The 26,937-nt window shown below is 40.2% G+C and overlaps 1 protein-coding gene across 1 annotated transcript in view; it reads left to right on the plus strand.

Annotated features, from left to right (window-relative positions):
- The window catches only part of CCDC62 (coiled-coil domain containing 62), a gene marked incomplete at its 5' end in the record, with an annotated part of 328,381 nt that overhangs the window by 158,424 nt on the left and 143,020 nt on the right, over nt 1-26,937 (plus strand). Inside the window, one exon of the mRNA XM_053699771.1 lies at nt 3,778-3,937. Within this exon, the coding sequence (XP_053555746.1) occupies nt 3,778-3,937 (160 nt within the window). The remainder of the gene's footprint in view (nt 1-3,777; nt 3,938-26,937) is intronic.

Consider the following 26,937-nt stretch of genomic DNA (forward strand, 5'->3'; position numbering starts at 1 on the left):
AAGAGTTAATTTATTTAGATTTATTTAATTAATATTTAAGTTAGGGGGCGTTAGGGTTAGGGTTAGGTTTAGGGGTTAATCATTTTATTACAGTGGCGGCGGCGTAGTGTGGGGCAGGATAGGGGTTAATAAATTTATTATAGGTGGCGACGGTGTAGGGGGGGCAGATTAGGGGTTAATAAATGTATTATAGGTGGCGACGGTGTAGGGGGGGCAGGATAGGGGTTAATACATTTAATATAGGTTGCGGCGGGTTCAGGGAGCGGCGGGTTAGGGGTTAATACATTTATTATAGTTGCGGTGGGCTCCGGGAGCGGCGGTTTAGGGGTTAATATGTATAGAGTAGCTTGCGGTGGGCTCCGGGAGCGGCGGTTTAGGGGGTAATAACTTTATTTAGTTGCGGCGGTGTAGGGGGGGTCAGATTAGGGGTGTTTAGACTCGGGGTACATGTTAGGGTGTTAGGTGTAGACAGCTCCCATAGAAATCAATGGGATGTCTGTCAGCAGCGAACTTGTACTTTCGCTATGGTCAGACTCCCATTGATTCCTATGGGATCCGCCGCCTCCAGGCTGGCGCTTTGAAAACCAGGTACGCTGGGCCGTAAAAGTGCCGAGCGTACCTGCTAGTTTTTTGATAGCTAGCAAAAGTAGTGAGAATGTGCCGCACTTGTGTGCGGAACATCTGGAGCGACGTAAGAATTGATCTGTGTCGGACTGAGTCCGGCGGATCGAAGCTTACGTCACAAAATTCTACTTTTGCCTGTCTCGAGCCTTTGATAACTAAGGCGTATCAGCCTCGCCACAAATACGCTGCGGAATACGCAGCGTATTTGAGGTTGACGGCTTGATAACTACCCCCCTTTGTTTCCCAGAGATAATCCATATGGCCTGTTGTTTATCCCACAAGCATTCCAGATACTATGCCAGATCCAGGGATCCTCAAGCGAAGTTTTTAGATGCTTTAGCAACTCCTTGGTAATTTAATTTAGCATCCTTTTTCCCACTAACTTGCTTAAAAAAGAAAAAAAAAGTTATAGCAAAAGTGTTCATCAGTAATTCGGATTGTTTTTTTTGCTTGGCCTGCAGAACTTGCCATGCAGATCTGGTTCAAACGTCCAGTCTTTTTCCTTGGTCTTTTCCTCTTGGTCACAACCTTTTTTTTTTTTTTTATATATATCAAGGTTCCTTTTTCATCAGGATCTTTTGCCTCTCAAACTGAACGATAATGCTTAAATCAGAGAGGTTTTTCTGAAGCGGTTGTGGAGACTTTGTTTCAGGCACGAAAGTCTGTAATGAGTAATATTTATCAAAAAATCAGGGAGCTTTTTTTTCTTCAATGTTGTGATAAATGGTTTTTACTGGCATTCTTTAAGCCAATTACTCCAATTGTTATAAGATTAAGTTCCCAGACATTCATTTCTTGTTCAGGCTATAGTCCAAATAAGTCTGATATTCAAACTAATATCTCCTCTTTGGAATTTTTTTGATATTCGGTATTTGTCTTTGAATGCTTTGTTTCTTCTGCCAAACGTTTTTCTAAATTGTCTGTTTGTTTCTTGAGAAACTCCTTATCTTTCTTTTCATCAGGATAAGGTGATTTTAATATCTGCATTTTTTTTCTTCAGAAACAATGAACCAGCAATATGTAGGGGCCGAATTGTCAAGCTCCGCATGGAGCTTGATGCCCCTTGTCAGGCTTGCCGGAAATAGAAGTTATGAAGCAGCGGTCTAAAGACTGCTGCTCCATAACTTGTCCGCCTGCTCTGAGGCGGTGGACAGAAATCAACCCGATCGAATACAATCAGGTTGATTGACACCCCCTGCTAGCGACCGATTGGCCGCGAATCTGCAGGGTGCAGTATTGCACAAGCAGTTCTGGTGAACTGCTTGTGCAATGATAAATCGTTACATTGTATCATGTCCGCTTGCACTTTGAGAAATATGCCCCGTAGTCTCTTCTTTTTGTCTCAATTGAAAGAATCTAAAGAGACATTTGCATAATTTAGATGTAGTAAGAGCATAACATTTTTTTCTTACAAGCTACAAATGATTTTAGACATTCCTCTAGGTTTTTTTGTTAATTTTTTTGGTCTATGTAAGGTTCAGAAGGCTAAGGCTTAGCTTTCTGGTTTAAGCAGTTAATACGCAAAGCTTATTTGGAGGTAGGAAAATCTCCTTCAAGACATTTTACAACTCGTTCTACTAGTTCAGTTTTCACCTCTTGGGTATTTATGAATGTGGCTTCTGTAGAGCAGATTTGTAATGCAGTTACTTGGTTTTATTTACACACTTTTACTAAGTTCTACAATTTTGATGTTTTTGTAAGGAAAGTCCTACAGGTCTGGTAAATGTGTACCTGACGTTAATTTTTATCCCACCCATTTACTCGTGGACTCCACTGCTTGAGTATTAGATCCCAGGAGTAATGGCTCATGGACGCTTATCACCCTATGAAAGAATTAAAAATGTATGCTTACTTGGTAAATTTAATTTCTTTAATTGTGGGGAAAGTTAATGAGACTCACATTTATACTTTCAATTGGTGGCAGTTCTAGTTTACACCTCATTTACCCTGCTTTGTCCTTTTCTACCTTTCTGTTTTTTTCCTTTATTAGACTGAGATAGAAGAGAGGATGGGGGATTAAAAGCTCTTGAAATGTTAGGATATTTTTGCCTCCTCCTAGTGGCAGGCGTTTAATCCAAGAAGTAATGCCTTGTGGACTCTCACCACCATGAAATAAATTAATTTATCAGGTAAGCTTACATTTTTGCTTTTCTTTTTATACTCCCTTCTGGTGCTAGAAAAAGGTCAGAAAAGCATTCAGATTTTTTTTTTTTTATAAATTTTTACTGTGATCTGATTTATTTTTAAGTTTATTCAATTTGCATGGTTGGATCTCCTTGACCTGTTATCTTGAAACTAGTTAATAGTTATGCAAGCTGACACATGATATAGAATACTTAATTCTACCAGTTCAATGTGCTTGTGTCTATTCAAACAGCAAATGGTTAAAAGATCTTACAGAACATGTGACCTTAAAGTGATGGTAAACCTTAACTAATCAAATGCCATATATTTAATCTTTGCCATTAAAAATTATATGTGTACCTTTTTTGTTTTTAATCCATCTGTGAAAGGGTTAAATTAGTGCATATAGTAATGCTTCTATTGCAATGTTCATCCACTTGGATGAACTTTTCTTTTTTTCTATGACATTTCCAGTGAACATCCTATCAACGTGTGTGTCATATGACAATTTTGAAGTTCAGCCCCTTTAAAGCCCTTAGAAAGCATATGTGGAGAGTGGATGTGACTGCTCTGTGCATCACAGCCAAGCCAAAAAAGGAAATTAGGGGGGGCGGAGGAACAGACAATACCAATTAGGATTATACATATTTTATTATAAAATATTTATATAGACTTTTAAAAAAAATAAAAAAATATGTGGTTTTACTTGCAAACTATTATGTTTTTCATTGCAACATTCTTATAGTCTGAAATTTACGATCACATTAACCAGCATTTTTTGCTTCATATGTTTCAGCTTTGGTACTGACCCAATGGTGCTAATATGGTTCTTAGGAAGGTTATATATTTATTAAGATTGTCTACTTTACTTAGGATATTGCTGTCATTTAGTTCATTGTACAATATAATGTAAACATTTATAGTGAATTTATTTTAAAAGTAGGGTACAGTTCAGTTATTTGCTTAGCAAAGAGGGTTGTGCTATAAGCTTAACAGTCAATTTATATTGCTTGATTCTTTACATTTTAGCGATGGACCATTAGACATAGAAGCTCTTACTCCGATCTCTCCTGGGCAAAAAGTGCTTATAGGGAGCAACCAGAGCCTTCATTTCAACCTCCCCATTCGAGTGAACACAGTGCCACCAATGCATTCAACAATTAAGGATTCAAAATTACTGGGAAGAAGAGTATGTATCAATATACTCCATTATGTATATCTATTAACTGAATGTGCTATAATGTTATGCATGTGCTTTTATTAATGTTATTCTTTTCTTTTGCAATGAACAGTATGTTGTGTGTCTTTCTATCCCCACACAAACAAGAAAAGTCTTAGCACCAAAGGGAAAAAATGTTCCATATAAAAGTTTGATTCACCTGTGATGTAGGATTATCCCGTATTCAAGCACAACTATGTTAAGCCAATCAAGCCCCAAATGCAAATTTCGCCTCTGTCATCTACACAAGGCTATTTAAATGTACAAGTAGACACTTCTGTAAAAATATGTGTGTATATATATATATATAGTGACTTATATATATATAGCTGACACAGTCTATTTGTGCACACTATGTGTGCGTCGTGAGTGGTAATAATGCCACATCCGACTGTGCTCCCTCCTCAATCACAACAATGACGATTTTGACATCACCAGTGTCTCCATTTTTCCTTTTACTTCTTGTCTACCTTGTACTGCAGGAATTCCTGTCTCCACCCAGGATCTGACTGTTACTTCTGTAACACCTGTGCTCACTCCTTCTCCCCAACTTTAATAATAAATTTATCGAACATACCAATGAGAGGAGCACTCGGCATTTCAGTGAATAAAAAATAACTTTTATTTTGCTTTGCAGCTTCAATTAAAATCTTCTGTTACAAAAACAACATCTAGTAGACAGATAGAACAGCGTTCTCTAGCTTACGCGTTTCGGCGAAAGCCGTAATCATAGCATGAGAAACTTAAACACATTACACTCTTTTAAAAGACCTACCTTAATGTGAGAGGTTAATTAAAACCATGTAGCTGACTATCTGATTGGATGCGTTTTCTATGTGAGGAACCCCCTTCAGATACTTGATCCGGTGTGGGATCTTTAACCCTGCGGGTGCTATGCTAATGTACAGCAAAAAACAAACTTACATTCTCAATATGTACTTGTTAGTATTTATAAGTCACTCCGTATCGATTTAACCTGCACTTTTGTGAATAGATGAATAACTATGTAATGGAAATAAACATATTCACTCGTTATTTTCTGCATGATTGGAGAACATTAAGCGTGGTGTTTTTATGCTTTTTAAAGGTTTCTAAGAATCGATCGATAAACGATACACAAGTAATGAATCATAGCACTTTGTTTCATTCAGACTAAACAATGTATTAACTCATCTTACATAATTCATATTTATTTAAAACACTAATGTGTATTGAAATTTAAAAGTGACTATTTAAGTGTGATTTGTTCTACCTTGTCACTTATTATGTTCACTCCCTATTGTTCTTTTAACAAAACATTTGTATAAGGTAGACAATATTAATGCAGATATTTGTATCTTATAATCGCATCAAATGTTTCAATGTATACAGTCATCTTTCGTTTGAAATATTCTATCTCTTATTACTAAAGACCATTTCTTTTGCAAGATGTACCGAGTCCACAGATTCATCCTTACTTGTGGGATATTATCCTTCCTAACAGGAAGTGGCAAAGAGAGCACCACATCAGAGCTGTCTATATAGCTCCCCCCTTAACTCCACCCCCCAGTCATTCTCTTTGCCGGCTCTAAGCAGGAAGGGTAAAGTGAAAGAGGTGTTAAACTGTTAGTTTTATTTTATCTTCAATCAAGAGTTTGTTATTTTTAAATGGTACCGGTGTTGCACTATTTACTCTCAGGCAGAACATAGATGAAGATTTCTGCCTGGAGGATGATGATCTTAGCATTTGTATCTAAGGTCCACTTCTGTTCCCACAGAAGCTGAGGAGTACAGGAAAACTTCAGTGTGAGGAACGGTTTATTGCTATACAGCAATGAGGTATGTTCAGTCATTTTTTCTGCAGAGACTGTGTTAACTCAGAAAGGCTGACAGTATCCCCATTAGGGGAAGGGTAAGCAGTAATCCTAGTTTCATAAGGGGCATTACTAGCTTGCATAAAGGGCTAATCTTATGGGCACTCAGTTTGTATATGATATAGTAGGCAAACGTTTGTGTTTTCTGGGAGTACTGTTTTTATTCTGATGGGACATCTTTTTGAGGGTACACTTGGCTTATTTAGGGGTTTTATAACCCACATGGCTTACAAAAAAGGTTTGGTAGATTTTGTGTAGGCCCCAGCAAAATCGAGTGAGATGGGCGGGGCCTATTTTCACGCCTCAGTTGCGCATTTAGTTTATGCAGACAAGCAGCAAGCAACATCTCCAGAGGTCCTGGTATACTTCTGGGGCTTAATCGAAGCTTTATCCCCACATTATCGTTCCCTAAGGGCAGGTAGGGCCACAGCAGAGCCGTGGCAAGGTGCTGACAGTTTTTTTTTACCGGTTTTGAACATTTGTCAATCCGGTTTTCTCATTTGGGGGTTTATTGCTTATTTACTTGTAGTGCAATCTTACTAAAGCTTAGTGGGTATACTGTAAAAATTTCGAAAAATTTGAAGCAATTTTAAGCAGTTTTGCAGTTTGTGTATGCCTTTTTTTCTCTTAAAGGCACAGTACCGTTTTTGAAAATTGTGTTTTTTTTATTAAATAAAGTGTTTTCCAAGCTTGCTTGTCTCATTACTAGCCTGTTCAACATGTCTGACATTGAGGAAACTCATTGCTCAATTTGTTTAGAAGCCATTGTGGAACCCCCTCTTAGAATGTGTCCCACTTGTATTGATATGTCTATAAATTGCAAACAGCATATTTTGACTTATAAGAGTTTGGCATTGGATGATTCTCAGACAGAAGGAAATCAGGTTTTGCCATCTAGTTCTCCCCAATTGTCACAACCAGTAACGCCCGCACAAGCGACGCCAAGTACTTCTAGTGCGTCTAATTCTTTCACCTTGCAAGATATGGTCTCAGTTATGAATACTACCCTCACAGACGTTTTATCTAAACTGCCAGGGTTGCAAGGGAAGCGCAGTAGCTCTGGGTTAAGAACAAATCCTGAGACTTTAGTAGCCGTATCCGATATTCACTCACAATGTTATGAGGTAGGGATGAGGGATTTGCTATCTGAGGGAGAGATTTCTGATTCAGGAAGGATGTTCCCTCAGACAGATTCAGATATGGCGGCATTTAAATTTAAGCTAGAACACCTGTGCTTATTGCTCAGGGAGGTGTTAGCGACTCTGGATGATTGTGACCCTATTGTAGTTCCAGAGAAATTGTGTAAAATGGACAAATATTTAGAGGTTCCTGTTTACACTGATGTTTTTCCGGTCCCTAAGAGGATTTCGGACATTGTTACTAAGGAGTGGGATAGACCAGGTATTCCGTTCGCTCCCCCTCCTGTTTTTAAGAAAATGTTTCCGATATCTGACACCATGAGGGACTCATGGCAGACGGTCCCTAAGGTGGAGGGAGCTATTTCTACTCTGGCTAAGCGTACAACTATACCTATTGAAGACAGTTGTGCTTTCATTGATCCTATGGATAAAAAATTAGAGGGTCTCCTAAAGAAAATTTTTGTTCATCAAGGATTTCTTCTTCAACCTATAGCGTGCATTGTTCCTGTAACCACTGCAGCTGCCTTCTGGTTTGAGGCTCTTGAAGAGGCTCTTCAGGTGGAGACCCCACTAGATGATATTCTGGACAGAATTAAGGCTCTTAAGATAGCTAATTCTTTTATTACAGACGCCGCTTTTCATCTCGCTAAGTTAGCGGCAAAGAATTCAGGTTTTGCCATTTTAGCGCGTAGAGCGTTATGGCTTAAGTCCTGGTCGGCTGATGTGTCATGAAAATCTAAGCTTTTGACTATCCCTTTCAAAGGTAAGACCCTATTCGGGCCTGCACTGAAAGAGATCATTTCAGACATCACTGGGGGGAAGGGTCATGCCCTCCCCCAAGATAAGTCAAATAAGACAAGGACCAAACAAAATAATTTTCGTTCCTTTAGAAACTTCAAGGGTGGTCCTGCTTCCTCTTTCCCTGCTGCAAAGCAAGAGGGGAACTTTGCTCAAGCCAAGACAATCTGCAGACCTAACCAGGCTTGGAACAAGGGTAAACAGGCCAAAAAGCCTGCTGCTGCCACTGAAACAGCATGAAGGGGTAGCCCCCGATCCGGGACTGGATCTAGTAGGGGCAGACTCTCTCTCTTTGCTCAGGCCTGGGCAAGAGACATTCAGGACTCCTGCGCAGTAGAAATTGTAACCCAGGGGTATCTTCTAGATTTCAAAGATTCTCCTCCAAGGGGGAGATTCCATCTTTCTCAATTGTCTGTAAACCAGACAAAAAGAGAGGCGTTCTTACGCTGTGTAGAAGAGCTTTTTACCATGGGAGTGATCTGCCCAGTTCCGAAAGCAGAACAGGGACAAGGTTTTTACTCCAATCTGTTTGTGGTTCCCAAAAAAGAGGGAACCTTCAGACCAATTCTAGATCTTAAGATCCTAAACCAATTCCTAAGAGTTCCATCCTTCAAGATGGAGACCATTCAGACTATTTTACCAATGATCCAGGAGGGTCAATATATTACCACCGTGGATTTAAAGGATGTGTATCTAGCCATTCCTATCCACAGAGATCATCACCAGTTCCTCAGGTTTGCCTTTCTGGACAGGCATTACCAGTTTGTGGCTCTTCCCTTCGGGTTGGCCACAGCGCCAAGAATCTTCACAAAGGTGCTAGGGTCCCTTCTGGCGGTCCTAAGGCCACAGGGCATAACAGTGGCACCTTATCTAGACGGCATCCTAATTCAAGCGTCGACTTTCCAACTAGCCAAGTCTCACACAGACTTAGTGTTGGCCTTTCTAAGATCTCATGGGTGGAAGGTGAACGTGAAAAAGAGTTCACTTATCCCTCTCACAAGAGTTCCATTCCTGGGAACTCTGATAGATTCGATGGACATGAAAATTTTTCTGACGGAGGTCAGGAAATCAAAGATTTTAACCACCTGCCGAGCTCTTCATTCCATTCCTTGGCCGTCAGTGGCTCAGTGTATGGAGGTAATCGGACTTATGGTAGCGGCAATGTACATAGTTCCGTTTGCTCGCTTGCATCTCAGACCACTGCAACTATGCATGCTCAAACAGTGGAATGGGGATTATGCAGATTTAGCTCCTCAGATAATTCTGGATCAAGAGACCAGAGACTCTCTTCTTTGGTGGTTGTCACAGGATCACCTGTCCCGGGGAATATGTTTCCGCAGGCCAGCGAGGACGGACGCCAGCCTACTGGGCTGGGGTGCAGTCTGAAATTCCCTGAAAGCTCAGGGTTTGTGGACTCAGGAGGAGGCCCTCCTACCGATAAATATTCTGGAATTAAGAGCGATATTCAATGCTCTTCAGGCATGGCCTCAGCTGGCTTCGGCCAGATTCATCAGATTTCACTCGGACAACATCACGACTGTAGCTTTTATCAATCATCAGGGGGGAACAAGGAGTTCCTTGGCGATGATAGAAGTTTCCAGGATAATCCGATGGGCAGAGACTCACTCTTGCCATCTATCAGCGATCTATATCCCAGGGGTAGAGTACTGGGAGGCAGATTTTCTAAGTCGTCAGACTTTTCATCCGGGGGAGTGCGAGCTCCATCCGGAGGTGTTTGCTCAACTGGTTCAGCTATGGGGCACACCAGAATTAGATCTGATGGCGTCTCGTCAGAACGCCAAACTTCCTTGTTACGGATCCAGGTCCAGGGATCCTCAGGCAGTACTGATAGATGCTCTAGCAGTACCCTGGTCGTTCAACCTGGCTTATGTGTTTACACCTTTCCCTCTCCTTCCGCATCTGATTGCCAGAATCAAACAGGAGAGAGCTTCAGTGATTTTGATAGCACCTGCGTGGCCACGCAGTACTTGGTATGCAGACCTGGTGGACATGTCATCTCTGCCACCATGGACTCTGCCACTGCGACAGGACCTTCTGATTCAAGGTCCGTTCAAGCATCCAAATCTAATTTCTCTGCAACTGACTGCTTGGAGATTGAACGCTTGATTTTATCAAGAGTCGGTCATAGATACCTTGATTCAGGCTTGAAAGCCTGTCACCAGGAAGATCTGTCATAAGATATGGCTTAAATATCTTTTTTGGTGCGAATCCAAAGACTACTCATGGAGTAAGATCAGGATTCCTAGGATTTTATCCTTTCTTCAAGAAGGATTGGAGAAAGGATTGTCAGCTAGTTCCTTAAAAGGACAAATATCTGCTTTGTCTATTCTATTGCACAAGCGTCTGGCAGATGTCCCAGACGTTCGGGCTTTTTGTCAGGCTTTAGTTAGAATCAAGCCTGTGTTTAAACCTGTTGCTCCGCCATGGAGTCTAAATTTAGTTCTTAATGTTCTTCAGGGGGTTCCGTTTGAACCCATGCATTCCATAGATATTAAGCTTCTATCTTGGAAAGTTCTGTTTCTAGTTGCTATCTCTTCAGCTCAAAGGGTTTCTGAATTATCTGCATTACAATGTGACTCGCCTTATCTTGTTTTCCATGCTGATAAGGTAGTTTTGCGTACCAAACCTGGGTTCCTCCCTAAGGTTGTTACTAACAGGAATATCAATCAGGAGATTGTTGTTCCTTCTCTGTGTCCTAATCCTTCTTCTAAGAAGGAACGTTTATTGCACAACTTGGACGTGGTTCGTGCTTTGAAGTTCTATTTGCAGGCAACCAAAGATTTTCGTCAATCATCTTCTTTGTTTGTTGTCTATTCTGGAAAACGTAGGGGTCAAAAGGCTACGGCTACCTCTCTTTCCTTTTGGCTGAAAAGCATCATCCGTTTGGCTTATGAGACTGCTGGACAGCAGACTCCTGAAAGAATTACTGCTCACTCTACTAGAGCGGTGGCTTCCACATGGGCTTTTAAAAATGATGCTTCTGTTGAACAGATTTGTAAGACTGCGACTTGGTCTTCGCTTCATACCTTTTCCAAATTTTACAAATTTGATACTTTTGCTTCTTCGGAGGCTATTTTTGGGAGAAAGGTTTTGCAAGCAGTGGTGCCTTCCGTTTAGGCTCCTGTCCCTCCCTTCATCCGTGTCCTAAAGCTTTGGTATTGGTATCCCACAAGTAAGGATGAATCAGTGGACTCTGTACATCTTGCAAAAGAAAACAAAATTTATGCTTACCTGATCAATTTCTTTCTTTTGCGATGTACCGAGTCCTCGGCCCACCCTGCCTATTCAAGACAGATAGTATTTTTTATTGAAAACTTCAGTCACCTCTGCACCTTATAGTTTCTCCTTTTTCTTCCTTGGCCTTCGGTCGAATGACTGGGGGGTGGAGTTAAGGGGGGAGCTATATAGACAGCTCTGCTGTGGTGCTCTCTTTGCCACTTCCTGTTAATATCCCACAAGTAAGGATGAATCCGTGAACTCAGTACATCGCAAAAGAAAGAAATTTATCAGGTAAGCATAAATTTTGTTTTTGCGAACTATACATTGTGTTAATCACACTAACAGAATAGATTAAAACAATTCCTCATGTTTAGGACAAGCATCATAACCTCGGAGACACATGTTCAATACAAAGTTCTCTGACTTAACGCACGTGTTGTATATAGAGAGTTAACACCTTTTTTAACTTAGTGGTATTACAGATCCACATTGCTAACATCACATATTCCTTGCAAAATATTACAACAGATTATACTCATATTGTATGTGAATAGTTAACACCATTTTAATCATTATTGGTAATGCTCATCTTATATCACTTGTTCTATATAGAGATCTCTGGTGATCTGGCATTGCGTAAGGTATTACACACCTAGTCCTTTTGCGTATCCAGTGCTAAAAGACACCATAGATCCTATATACACTGGGAGCTAGATTTAGGTTCAATTAATTAAAAAGGATGTAGACAGTTATGGCTCAATTCATCTAAATTACACCTTTATATTGAGACCCTTTTTATTGCGTTTATTTTTGCCAGAAATGAATTACTCATACTCTGAGTTTAAACCTAGGGGTATTCTGGTTTTCAACTTGTGAATCCAGAATACCTCTCTCAGTGCCAAGTTACTTTCTTTATTTTGCCTTTTCTGATCTCTTCTTTTTTTTTCTTTAATTGTCCATTTCAAAGAGATGGGATCCTTGGAATGGACAGTTTTGAAATGTTGAACCAGTGGTGTCGTTAGTGTACCATTCTTAATGTTAGAGATGTGTTCTCTAATTCTTTCTCGGACCTCTCTTGTCGTGAGCCCAATATATTGGACTTGTTGTGCAAGTTAATAAATATAATGCATTACTTTCTCTGCAATTTAAGCACATTCTGTGACTAAACATTTCTCCTGTTACTGAACACCTGAATTGATCTCCTGCTTGTAAAAACTCACAGGCTTTACAAGTATTATTACTACAATGAAATGTTCCTTTAAATGTAAGCCATGAACTTTTTGTGGACCCTGTTTCTTTCAATCGAGTGGGTGCAATTTTATTTCCTATAGAAATGCCCTTTTTAAAGGAAAATCTGCAGCCTTGTCTTGCAACTTTGGTTAATTTATCATCCGCTTGTAACAGAGGTAAATGCTTCTGTATGATGCTGCATATTTGGTGAAACTGATTGCTGTACTGGGTGACAAATGTTACTCTGTCATCCCCTTTAGCCCACTTTTTATCAATCCTATCTCTTAGCAAATCACTCCTATTTATTTTTGATACCGTATTTTTTGTTTTTTTCTATTAACCTATTAGAATAGCCTCTATCTTTTAGTTTGGTTGACAAAATGTTGGCATGTTTATCATATAGATCATCAGTGCTGCAATTCCTTTTCAATCTAGTAAATTGCAATAAACTTTTTCATAAATATGAATAGCCGGATATGATAAGAGCTTTTGTAACTACATCTCCTGAGTAACCAAGTATCTATTAACACATAATTATTTTACTTTTGAGGGTTTTTTTTTTACCTTCAGAGATGTGGGACAGCTATGGAGGCAAAATTTTCCCCTTCCTGCGCAAACCTCTTTATGGGGTGGTGGGAGCTGTCCCACATCTATGAATGTCGGAACCCCCTTCAAAATAAAATCATCTACTACCGACGCTTTATAGATGATCTCATTTGCATTTCGGCTGGTGATGCAGAAAGTGCACAAGACTTTGTAACATTACTAAATAATAATGATGTGGGTATTAAATTTACTTTTGACTTTGATAAAAATGAAATTCATTACCTAGTTGTAAAAATGAGAGGTACCCTTGAAGGGCACATGGAGACAGAGGTTTATACCAAACCGATTGCCGGCAACACTTTGCTTCATGCTAAGAGTAACCATCCCAAGAGAGTGTTTGGTTCTGTAGCATAAAGGCAATTTACTAGATTGAAAAGGAATTGCAGCACTGATGATCTATATGATAAACATGCCCAAATTTTGTCAACCAAATTAAAAGATAGAGGCTATTCTAATAGGTTAAAAGAAAAAAACTAATTTTTTCATTTGCCTTTAGATTTTGCTGCACAGATATCCTCTGCGGTATCAGCGGCTTTATCTGCTTTTCCCATGATGGGGAAGCGCATGAGGAAATCTAAAAAATGTTCAGAGTGTAAGGTGTCTGTCCCATTTGCTGCTACGCAGGTTGGTCTCCCTCATAAGTCTGATGAGGAGAATGCCTCAGTAGCCTCTGAGGGTGAAATCTCAGATTCGGACAGTATAATTACTTTGTCTGATGCTGAAGAAGTAAACTTCAGAATTAAACTTGAACACCTTTGTTTACTATTAAAGGAGGTAAGACCTTGTTTTGGTCCAGGTCTGGCACAAATAATTTCTGAAATTACAAGTGGAAAGGGGTCCTTTCTAACACAAGACAAGAAGAATAGACCTAAAGGACGTCAAAGTAATTTTCGTTCCTTTCGTAATTTCAAAGGTCCAAAGCCTTCCTCTCCATCCTCTAAGCAAGAGCAGACCAAGTCTTCTTGTAGCCCCAATCAGTCTTGGAACAAGGGGAAGCAATAAAAAAAAAACCTCAGCTGAAACTAAGTCAGCATGAATTATCTACCCCCGGTCTGGGATCGGATCAGGTGGGGGGGCAGACTTTCCCTTTTTTGTCAAGAGTGGATACAAGATGTCCGAGATCCTTGGGCTATGGAAATAGTATCTCAGGGTTTCAAAATAGAATTCAAATCTCGTCCTCCCAAGGGCAGATTTCTCCTCTCAAGGTTATCTGTGAATCAGGTAAAAAGAGAGGCATTCTTACAGTGTGTTCAGGACCTTTCCTCCCTGGGAGTGATTGTTCCAGTTCCAGTAAGAGAACAAGGTCTGGGATTTTATTCAAACCTGTTTGTGGTTCCCAAAAAAGAGGGAACTTTCCGACCCATTTTAGACCTAAAGTGTCTCAACAAGTTTCTCAGGGTTCCGTCCTTCGTTCCATTCTGCCCTTGGTCGAAGAAGGTCAATTCATGATGACCATAGATCTTGCTGTCTTTTCTACTTTCCCACGGATGGAAACTGAATCTGGAGAAGAGTTCCCTTGTTCCAGCTACAAGAGTCTGTTTCTTAGGGACCATCTTAGATTTCCTATCTATGACGATTTTTCTGAGGTCATAAAATCCAAGCTTTTCTCCTCGTGCCTCTCTCTACAGTCTACTGTTCGGCCATCAGTGGCTCAGTGTATGGAGGTAATTGTTCTGATCGTCACTTCCATGGACATCATTCCTTTGCTCGATTCCATTTGAGAGCTCTGCAATTATGCATGCTCAGACAATGAAACGGAGATCATTCAGATCTGTCTCCGAGAATAGATCTGGACCAGTTGACAAGAGATTCTCTCTCGTGGTGGATTTCTCAGGATCATCTGTTTCAGGGCACATGCTTCCGGAGACCTTCCTGGGTTATTGTGACCACAGATGCCAGCCTTGTAGGCTGGGGAGCAGTATGGGACTCGTTAAAGGCTCAGGGCCTATGGACTCAGGAGGAGTCTGTTCTCCCCATAAACATCTTGGAGTTGAGAGCGATCTACAATGCTCTGTTGGCTTGGCCTCAATTGTCCTTAGCCCGGTTTATCAGGTTCCAATTGGACAACATCACCTCAGTGGCTTACATCAACCACCAGGGGGGAACTCAGAGTTCCTTAGCTATAAATGGAGGTGTCACGGATTATTATTGGGCGGAAGCTCACAATTGTTTTCTATCTGCTATCCACATTCCAGGAGTGGACAACAGGGAGGCGGATTTTCTGAGCATACAGACATTTCATCTTGGGGAGTGGGTTCTCCATCCGGAGGTGTTCTCCAGGCTAACCATCAAGTGGGGGGTGCCAGAGTTGGATCTGATGGGGTCTCGTCAGAACCCCAAGCTTCCAAGGTACGGTTCAAGGTCAAGAGATCTGCAGGCCGCTCTGATAGATGCTCTGGTGGTCTCTTGGGAATTCGGTCTAGCATACCTGTTTCCTCCATTCACGCTCCTTCCACGAGTCATTGCTCGTATCAAACAGGAGAGAGCGTCTGTAATTCTAATAGCTCCTGCTTGGCCTCGCAGGGTCTAGTATGCAGACCTTGGGAAGATGTCATCTCTTCCTCCTTGGAGGTTACCTCTGAGGAAGGATTTTCTAACTCGGGGTCCTTTTCTCCATCTAAATCTTGTTTCTCTGAAGCTGACTGCTTGGAGATTAAACGCTTAGTTCTGACTAAGTGGGGGGTTTCTGAATCGGTTATTGATACCATGCTTCAGGCTCCCAAGCCTGTTACTCGTAAAATTTACCATAAGGTATGGCGTAAATACCTTTATTGGTGTGAAGGCCTGGAGAAAGGGTTGTCAGTCAGTTCTCTGAAAGGTCAGATTTCTGCATTATCTATTCTTTTACATAAGCGTCTGGCGGATGTGCCAGATGTTCAATCTTTTTTTTTAGTCAGGCCCTGGTCAGAATCAGGCCTGTATTTAAACCAGTTGCTCCTCCTTGGAGCCTTAAATAGTTCTTAGAGTTTTGCAGTAGGCTCCTGTTAGGGGTTAATGTGAACCTGACTGGAGCCATCTTGTTCCTGGCAGCCATCTTGTGATGATTAGCATCCATTTTGTAATGATTAGACTTTATTATAAGGGTTTATTCTCTAGTAAGAAAATATATGCTTGTTATTGTATTTTCCTTAGCCGGTTAGCCTTGTAGAAAATCCCTGGCCTCACGCCCAGAAGAATGTTATATCAATAAGATGGTCAGGCGACCTTGTTGTCTGCGCAGATGCATGGTTTATTATGACTATAGATATTGTTTATGAGCTAGTGAATTTCCAGAACAATACTGTGTATAACTGTGTAAAATGACGCGGTCCTAACGTCTCATCCCCTTAACCCTGTATGCTGTTAACTGAAGTCTATAAGACATGCTTGCACTGTTCAATAAACATGAATGGCTTTAGATCATATTGCTGCGTAGTCTGAGTCATTCTAAATGATATCCTTATCAGATAATCTACATCTGCTTCAGGTGGTACAGTGGGCCAGAGGCTTCGGCCTGACCTGACACTCCCCCCATGAAACCAACACCTTACAGCTCCGTTTGAACCAATGCATTCGATAGATATATTAAGCTGTTATCTTGGAAGGTTTTGTTTCTTGTTGCTATTTCTCCTGCTTGGAGAGTTTCTGAACTTTCGGCTTTGCAGTGCGATTCGCATTACCTTATTTTTCATGTGGATAAGGTGGTTTCGGATAGAAATATTAATCAGGAAATTGTTCCTTCTCTCTGTCCTAATCCTTCTTCTCATAAGGAAAGTCTGTTGCATAACTTGGATGTTGTGCATGCTCTAAAATTCTACCTACAGGCTACTAAGGATTTTCACCAGTCTTTTGCCCTGTTTGTTTGTTTCTAAGGAAAGTGTAAGTGTCAGAAGGCTACTACTACTTCTCTTTCCCTCTGGTTGAGAAGTATGATTCCTTTTGCATATGAGACTGCTGGACAGCAGCGTCCTGAGTGAATTACTGCTCATTCCAATAGGGCTGCCTCCTCTTCTTGGGCTTTTAAAAATGAAGCTTCTGTGGAACAGATTTGCAAGGCTGCAACATGGTCCTCTCTGCATTTTTTCTAATGAGAGAAAGGTTCTTCAAGCGATGGTGCCTTCTGTTTAGGTCTGCCTGTCTTGTTCTCCTTCCCTGTTCATTCCATGTCCTCTAGCTTGGGTAATGGTTCCCACTAGTAATTGGAATGACGTCATGGACTCTCCATGTCTTAGGAAAGAAAAGAAAATGTATCCTTACCTGATAAATTTCTTTCTTTCCGGACATGGTGAGTCCACGACCCCATTCTTAAGATTAGACGGTCATTTTTTTTCCCTAAACCTCAGGCACCTCTACACCTTTGTGTTATCTTCTTTTTCCATTTCCCTTCGGCTGAATGACTGGGGGTTATGGGTAAGGGAAGTGACACTTAACAGCTTTGCTGTGGTTCTATTTGCCTCCTACTGCTGGCCAGGAGTGAATATCTCACTAGTAATTGGAATGACGCTGTGGACTCTCCATGTCCAGAAAGAAAGAAATTTCATAAATAGCATAAAATGTATCAAAGCATAAATTTTATTTTTTGTGATAACATTTTCTTTCATGTAATTAGCAAGAGTCCATGAGCTAGTGACGTATGGGATATACATTCCTACCAGGAGGGGCAAAGTTTCCCAAACCTCAAAATGCCTACAAATACACCCCTCACCACACCCACAAATCAGTTTTTACAAACTTTGCCTCCCATGGAGGTGGTGAAGTAAGTTTGTGCTAGATTCTTCGTTGATATGCGCTTCGCAGCAGGCTGGAGCCCGGTTTTCCTCTCAGTGTGCAGTGAATGTCAGAGGGATGTGAAGAGAGTATTGCCTATTTGAATTCAATGATCTCCTTCTACGGGGTCTATTTCATAGGTTCTCTGTTATCGGTCGTAGAGATTCATCTCTTACCTCCCTTTTCAGATCGACGATATACTCTTATATATACCATTACCTCTACTGATTCTCGTTTCAGTACTGGTTTGGCTTTCTACTACATGTAGATGAGTTTCCTGGGGTAAGTAAGTCTTATTTTTGTGACACTCTAAGCTATGGTTGGGCACTTTTATATAAAGTTCTAAATATATGTGTTTAAACATTTATTTGCCTTGATTCAGGATGTTCAACATTCCTTATTTCAGACAGTCAGTTTCATTATTTGGGATAATGCATTTCAATAATCAATTTTTCTTACCTTAAAATTTGACTTTTTCTCCTGTGGGCTGTTAGACTCGCGGGGGCTGAAAATGCTTCATTTTATTGCGTCATTCTTGGCGCAGACTTTTTTGGCGCAAAAATCTTCTTTGTCATTTCCGGCGTCATACTTGTCGCCGGAAGTTGCGTAATTTTTTTGATGTTTTTGCGCCAAAAATGTCGGCGTTACCGGATGTGGCGTCATTTTTGGCGCTTAAAGCATTTAGGTGCCAAATAATGTGGGCGTCTTTTTTGGCGCTAAAAAATATGGGCGTCATTATTGTCTCCACATTATTTAAGTCTCATTGTTTATTTGCTTCTGGTTGCTAGAAGCTTGTTCATTGGCATTTTTTCCCATTTCTAAAACTGTCTTTTAAGGAATTTGATCAATTTTGCTTTATATGTTGTTTTTTCTATTACATATTGCAAGATGTCTCAGATTGACCCTGAATCAGAAGATACTTCTGGAAAATTGCTGCCTGATGCTGGATCTACCAAAGTTAAGTGTATTTGTTGTAAACTTGTGGTATCTGTTCCTCCTGCTGTTGTTTGTAATGAATGTCATGACAAACTTGTTAATGCAGATAATATTTCCTTTAGTAATGTTCCATTACCTGTTCCTGTTAACATAAGAGATTTTGTTTCTAAATCTATTAAGAAGGCTATGTCTGTTATTCCTCCTTCTAGTAAATGTAAAAGGTCTTTTAAAACATCTAATTTTTCAGATGAATTTTTAAATGAACATCATCATTCTGATTCTGAAAATGATTCCTCTGGTTCAGAGGATTCTGTTTCAGAGGTTGATACTGATAAATCTTCATATTTATTTAAAATGGAATTTATTCGTTCTTTCCTTAAAGAAGTCTTAATTGCATTAGAAATAGAGGAATCTGGTCCTCTTGATACTAAATCTAAACGTTTGAATACGGTTTTTAAACCTCCTGTAGTTATTCCAGAGGTTTTTCCCGTCCCTGATGCTATTTCTGAAGTAATTTCCAGGGAATGGAATAATTTGGGTAATTCATTTACTCCTTCTAAACGGTTTAAGCAATTATATCCTGTGCCATCTGACAGATTAGAGTTTTGGGACAAAATCCCTAAGGTTGATGGGGCTATCTCTACTCTTGCTAAACGTACTACTATTCCTACGGCAGATAGTACTTCCTTTAAGGATCCTTTAGATAGGAAAATTGAATCCTTTCTAAGAAAAGCTTACTTATGTTCAGGTAATCTTCTTAGACCTGCTATATCTTTGGCGGATGTTGCTGCAGCCTCAACTTTCTGGTTGGAAGCTTTAGCACAACAAGTAACAGATCATAATACTCATAGCATTGTTAATCTTCTTCAACATGCTAATAACTTTATTTGTGATGCCATCTTTGATATCATTAGGGTTGATGTCAGGTATATGTCTTTAGCTATTTTAGCTAGAAGAGCTTTATGGCTTAAAACTTGGAATGCTGATATGTCTTCTAAGTCAACTTTGCTTTCTCTTTCTTTCCAGGGTAATAAATTGTTTGGTTCACAGTTGGATTCTATTATTTCAACTGTTACTTGGGGGAAAGGAACTTTTTTACCACAGGATAAAAAATCTAAAGTTAAATTTAGGTCTGCTAATCGTTTTCGTTCCTTTCGTCGCAATAAGGAACAAAAGCCTGATCCTTCCCCTACAGGAGCGGTATCAGTTTGGAAACCATCTCCAGTCTGGAATAAATCCAAGCCTTTTAGAAAGCCAAAGCCAGCTCCCAAGTCCACATGAAGGTGCGGCCCTCATTCCAGCCCAGCTGGTAGGGGGCAGATTACGATTTTTCAAAGAAATTTGGATCAATTCGATTCACAATCTTTGGATCCAGAACATTGTTTCACAAGGGTACAGAATAGGCTTCAAGATAAGGCCTCCTGCAAGAAGATTTTTTCTTTCCCGTGTCCCAATAAATCCAGTGAAGGCTCAAGCATTTCTGAAATGTGTTTCAGATCTAGAGTTGGCTGGAGTAATTATGCCAGTTCCAGTTCTGGAACAGGGGCTGGGGTTTTACTCAAATCTCTTCATTGTACCAAAGAAGGAGAATTCCTTCAGGCCAGTTCTGGATTTAAAAATATTGAATCGTTATGTAAGGATACCAACATTCAAAATGGTAACTATAAGGACTATTCTGCCTTTCTTTCATGTAATTAGCAAGAGTCCATGAGCTAGTGACGTATGGGATATACATTCCTACCAGGAGGGGCAAAGTTTCCCAAACCTCAAAATGCCTATAAATACACCCCTCACCACACCCACAAATCAGTTTTTACAAACTTTGCCTCCTATGGAGGTGGTGAAGTAAGTTTGTGCTAGATTCTACGTTTATATGCGCTCCGCAGCAGGTTGGAGCCCGGTTTTCCTCTCAGCGTGCAGTGAATGTCAGAGGGATGTGAGGAGAGTATTGCCTATTTGAATGCAGTGATCTCCTTCTACGGGGTCTATTTCATAGGTTCTCTGTTATCGGTCGTAGAGATTCATCTCTTACCTCCCTTTTCAGATCGACGATATACTCTTATATATACCATTTCCTCTACTGATTCTCGTTTCAGTACTGGTTTGGCTTTCTACTACATGTAGATGAGTGTCCTGGGGTAAGTAAGTCTTATTTTCTGTGACACTCTAAGCTATGGTTGGGCACTTTTTATATAAAGTTCTAAATATATGTATTCAAACATTTATTTGCCTTGACTCAGGATGTTCAACATTCCTTATTTCAGACAGTCAGTTTCATATTTGGGATAATGCATATGAATAATTCATTTTTTTCTTACCTTAAAAATTTGACTTTCCCTGTGGGCTGTTAGGCTCGCGGGGGCTGAAAATGCTTCATTTTATTGCGTCATTCTTGGCGCGGACTTTTTTGGCGCAAAAATTATTTTCTGTTTCCGGCGTCATACGTGTCGCCGGAAGTTGCGTCATTTTTTACGTTCTTTTGCGCCAAAAGTGTCGGCGTTCCGGATGTGGCGTCATTTTTGGCGCCAAAAGCATTTAGGCGCCAAATAATGTGGGCGTCTTTTTTGGCGCGAAAAAATATGGGCGTCACTTTTGTCTCCACATTATTTAAGTCTCATTGATTTTTTGCTTCTGGTTGCTAGAAGCTTATTCTCTGGCATTTTTTTCCCATTCCTGAAACTGTCATTTAAGGAATTTGATCAATTTTGCTTTATATGTTGTTTTTTCTATTACATATTGCAAGATGTCCCACGTTGAAGCTGAGTCAGATGATACTTCTGGAATATCCCTGCCTGGGGCTGGAGCTACCAAAGCTAAGTGTATCTACTGTAAACTTATGGTATCTGTTCCTCCAGCTGTTGTTTGTACTGTTTTGTCATGACAAACTGTTTATGCAGATAATATTTCCTTTAAGTACTGTTACATTACCTGTTGCTGTTCTGTCAACATCTAATACTCAGAGTGTTACTGATAACATAAGAGATTTTGTTTTTAAAATCCATTAAGAAGGCTCTGTCTGTTATTCCTCCTTCTAGTAAATGTAAAAAGTCTTTTAAAACTTCTCATTTTTCAGATGAATTTTTAAATGAACATCATCATTCTGATTCTGATAATGGTTCTTCTGGTTCAGAGGATTCTGTCTCAGAGGTTGATGCTGATAAATCTTCATATTTATTTAAAATGAAATTTATTCGTTCTTTACTTAAAGAAGTCCTAATTGCATTAGAAATTGAGGATTCTGGTCCTCTTGATACTAGATCTAAACGTTTAGATAAGGTTTTTAAATCTCCTGTAGTTATTCCAGAAGTTTTTTCCTGTCCCTAGTGCTATTTCTGAAGTAATTTCCAGGGAATTGAATAATTTGGGTAATTCATTTACTCCTTCTAAACTTTTTAAGCAATTATATCCTGTGCCATCTGACAGATTAGAGTTTTGGGACAAAATCCCTAAAGTTGATGGGGCTGTCTCTACTCTTGTTAAGCGTACTATTCCTACGGCAGATGGTACTTCCTTAAGGATCCTTTAGATAGGAAAATTGAATCCTTTCTAAGAAAAGCTTACTTGTGTTCAGGTAATCTTCTTAGACCTGCTATATCTTTAGCGGATGTTGCTGCAGCTTCATCTTTTGGTTAGAAGCTTTAGCGCAACAAGTAACAGATCATAATTCTCATAGCATTTTTATTCTTCAACATGCTAATAATTTTATTTGTAATGCCATCTTTGATATCATTAGAGTTGATGTCAGGTATATGTCTCTAGCTATTTTAGCTAGAAGAGCTTTATGGCTTAAGACTTGGAATGCTGTTATGTCTTCTAAGTCTACTCTGCTTTCCCTTTCTTTCCAGGGTAATGATCGTTTTCATTCCTTTTGTCACAACAAGGAACAAAAACCTGATCCTTCATCCTCAGGAGCGGTATCAGTTTGGAAACCATCTCCAGTCTGGAATAAATCCAAGCCTTTTAGAAAATCAAAGCCAGCTCCTAAGTCCACATGAAGGTGCGGCCCTCATTCCAGCTCAGCTGGTAGGGGGCAGATTACGTTTTTTTCTAAGAAATTTGGATCAATTCCGTTCAGAATCTTTGGATTCAGAACATTGTTTCAGAAGGGTACAGAATTGGCTTCAAGATAAGGCCTCCTGCAAAGAGATTTTTTCTTTCCTGTGTCCCAGTAAACCCAGCGAAGGCTCAAGCATTTCTGAAATGTGTTTCAGATCTAGAGTTGACTGGAGTAATTTTGCCAGTTCCAGTTCTGGAACAGGGACTGGGGTTTTTATTCAAATCTCTTCATTGTACCAAAGAAGGAAAATTCCTTCAGACCAGTTCTGGATCTAAAAATATTGAATCGTTATGTAAGGATACCAACATTCAAAATGGTAACTGTAAGGACTATACTGCCTTTTGTTCAACAAGGGCATTATATGTCTACTATAGTTTTACAGGATGCATATCTGCATATTCCGATTCATCCAGATCACTATCAGTTTCTGAGATTCTCTTTCCTAGATAAGCATTACCAGTTTGTGGCTCTGCCGTTTGGCCTAGCTACAGCTCCAAGAATTTTTTACGAAGGTTCTCGGTGCCCTTCTGTCTGTAATCAGAGAACAGGGTATTGTGGTATTCCTTATTTGGACGATATCTTGGTACTTGCTCAGTCTTCATATTTAGCAGAATCTCATTCGAATCGACTTGTGTTGTTTCTTCAACATCATGGTTGGAGGATCAATTTACCAAAAAGTTCATTGATTCCTCAGACTTAGGTAACCTTTTTAGGTTTTCAGATAGATTCAGTATCCATGACTCTATCTTTGATAGACATGAGACATCTAAAGTTGATATCAGCTTGTCGAAACTTCAGTCACAATCTTTCCCTTCGGTAGCCTTATGCATGGAAATTCTAGGTCTTATGACTGCGGCATCGGACGCGATCCCCTTTGCTCGTTTTCACATGCGGCCTCTTCAGCTCTGTATGCTGAACCAGTGGTGCAGGGATTACACAAAGATATCTCAATTAATATCTTTAAAACCGATTGTACGACACTCTCTGACGTGGTGGACAGATCACCATTGTTTAGTTCAGGGGGCTTCTTTTGTTCTTCCGACCTGGACTGTGATCTCAACAGATGCAAGTCTGACAGGTTGGGGAGCTGTGTGGGGGTCTCTGACAGCACAAGGGGTTTGGGAATCTCAGGAGGTGAGATTACCGATCAATATTTTGGAACTCCGTGCAATTTTTCAGAGCTCTTCAGTCTTGGCCTCTTCTGAAGAGAGAATCGTTCATTTGTTTTCAGACAGACAATGTCACAACTGTGGCATACATCAATCATCAAGGAGGGACTCACAGTCCTCTGGCTATGAAAGAAGTATCTCGAATTCTGGTTTGGGCGGAATCCAGCTCCTGTCTAATCTCTGCGGTTCATATTCCAGGAATAGACAATTGGGAAACGGATTATCTCAGTCGCCAAACGTTGCATCCGGGCGAATGGTCTCTTCACCCAGAGGTATTTCTTCAGATTGTTCAAATGTGGGAACTTCCAGAAATAGATCTGATGGCTTTTCATCTAAACAAGAAACTTCCCAGGTATCTGTCCAGATCCCGGGATCCTCAGGCGGAGGCAGTGGATGCATTATCACTTCCTTGGAAGTATCATCCTGCCTATATCTTTCCGCCTCTAGTTCTTCTTCCAAGAGTAATCTCCAAGATTCTGAAGGAATGCTCGTTTGTTCTGCTGGTAGCTCCAGCATGGCCTCACAGGTTTTGGTATGCGGATCTTGTCCGGATGGCCTCTTGCCAACCGTGGACTCTTCCGTTAAGACCAGACCTTCTGTCGCAAGGTCCTTTTTTCCATCAGGATCTCAAATCCTTAAATTTAAAGGTATGGAGATTGAACGCTTGATTCTTGGTCAAAGAGGTTTCTCTGACTCTGTGATTAATACTATGTTACAGGCTCGTAATTCTGTATCTAGAGAGATATATTATAGAGTCTGGAAGACTTATATTTCTTGGTGTCTTTCTCATCATTTTTCCTGGCATTCTTTTAGAATTCCGAGAATTTTACAGTTTCTTCAGGATGGTTTAGATAAAGGTTTGTCCGCAAGTTCCTTGAAAGGTCAAATCTCTGCTCTTTCTGTTCTTTTTCACAGAAAGATTGCTAATCTTCCTGATATTCATTGTTTTGTACAAGCTTTGGTTCGTATTAAACCTGTCATTGAGTCAATTTCTCCTCCTTGGAGTTTGAATTTGGTTCTGGGGGCTCTTCAAGCTCCTCCGTTTGAACCTATGCATTCATTGGACATTAAATTACTTTCTTGGAAAGTTCTGTTCCTTTTGGCCATCTCTTCTGCCAGAAGAGTCTCTGAATTGTCTGCTCTTTCTTGTGAGTCTCCTTTTCTGATTTTTCATCAGGATAAGGCAGTGTTGCGAACTTCTTTTGAATTTTTTACCTAAGGTTGTGAATTCCAACAACATTAGTAGAGAAATTGTAGTTCCTTCATTATGCCCTAATCCTAAGAATTCTAAGGAGAAATCATTGCATTCTTTGGATGTTGTTAGAGCTTTGAAATATTATGTTGAAGCTACTAAGACTTTCCGAAAGACTTCTAGTCTATTTGTCATCTTTTCCGGTTCTAGAAAAGGCCAGAAATCTTCTGCCATTTCTTTGGCATCTTGGTTGAAATCTTTAATTCATCATGCCTATGTTGAGTCGGGTAAAACTCTGCCGCAGAGGTTTACAGCTCATTCTACTAGGTCAGTTTCTACTTCCTGGGCGTTTAGGAATGAAGCTTCGGTTGATCAAATTTGCAAAGCAGCAACTTGGTCTTCTTTGCATACTTTTTCTAAATTCTACCATTTTGATGTGTTTTCTTCTTCTGAAGCAGTTTTTGGTAGAAAAGTACATAGCAGCTGTTTCAGTTTGAATCTTCTGCTTATGTTTTCATTTAAACTTTATTTTGGGTGTGGATTATTTTCAGCAGGAATTGGCTGTCTTTATTTTATCCCTCCCTCTCTAGTGACTCTTGCGTGGACAGATCCACATCTTGGGTAGTCATTATCCCATACGTCACTAGCTCATGGACTCTTGCTAATTACATGAAAGAAAACATAATTTATGTAAGAACTTACCTGATAAATTCATTTCTTTCATATTAGCAAGAGTCCATGAGGCCCACCATTTTTTGTGGTGGTTATGATTTTTTTGTATAAAGCACAATTATTCCAATTCCTTATTTTTTATGCTTTCGCACTTTTTTTCTTATCACCCCACTTCTTGGCTATTCATTAAACTGATTTGTGGGTGTGGTGAGGGGTGTATTTATAGGCATTTTGAGGTTTGGGAAACTTTGCCCCTCCTGGTAGGAATGTATATCCCATACGTCACTAGCTCATGGACTCTTGCTAATATGAAAGAAATGAATTTATCAGGTAAGTTCTTACATAAATTATGTTTTTGTTCAGCAAGGGCATTATATGTCCACAATAGATTTACAAGATGCATATCTGCATATTCCGATTCATCCAGATCACTTTCAGTTTCTGAGATTCTCTTTCCTAGACAAGCATTACCAGTTTGTGGCTCTGCCGTTTGGCCTAGCAACAGCTCCAAGGATTTTTACAAAGGTTCTCGGTGCCCTTCTATCTGTAATCAGAGAACAGGGTATTGTGGTATTTCCTTATTTGGACGATATCTTGGTACTTGCTCAGTCTTCACATTTAGCAGAATCTCATACGAATCGACTTGTATCGTTTCTTCGAGAACATGGTTGGAGGATCAATTTACCAAAGAGTTTGTTGATTCCTCAGACAAGGGTAACCTTTTTAGGTTTCCAGATAGATTCAGTGTCCATGACTCTGTCTCTGACGGACAAGAGACGTCTGAAATTGGTTTCAGCTCAATCATTCCCTTCGGTAGCCTTATGCATGGAAATTCTAGGTCTTATGACTGCTGCATCGGACGCGATCCCCTTTGCTCGTTTTCACATGCAACCTCTTCAGCTCTGTATGCTGAACCAGTGGTGCAGGGATTATACAAAGATATCTCAATTAATATCTTTAAAACCGATTGTACGACACTCTCTGACGTGGTGGACAGACCACCATCGTTTAGTTCAGGGGGCTTCTTTTGTTCTTCCGACCTGGACTGTGATCTCAACAGATGCAAGTCTGACAGGTTGGGGAGCTGTTTGGGGGTCTCTGACAGCACAAGGGGTTTGGGAATCTCAGGAGGCGAGATTACCAATCAACATTTTGGAACTGCGAGCAATTTTCAGAGCTCGTCAGTCGTGGCCTCTTCTAAAGAGAGTGTCGTTCATTTGTTTTCAGACGGACAATGTCACAACCGTGGCATATGTCAATCATCAAGGAGGGACTCACAGTCCTCTGGCTATGAAAGAAGTATCTCGAATACTGGTATGGGCGGAATACAGC

The sequence above is a fragment of the Bombina bombina genome, chromosome 2 (assembly GCF_027579735.1).
Source record: "Bombina bombina isolate aBomBom1 chromosome 2, aBomBom1.pri, whole genome shotgun sequence".
Taxonomy (NCBI): Eukaryota; Metazoa; Chordata; class Amphibia; order Anura; family Bombinatoridae; genus Bombina; species Bombina bombina.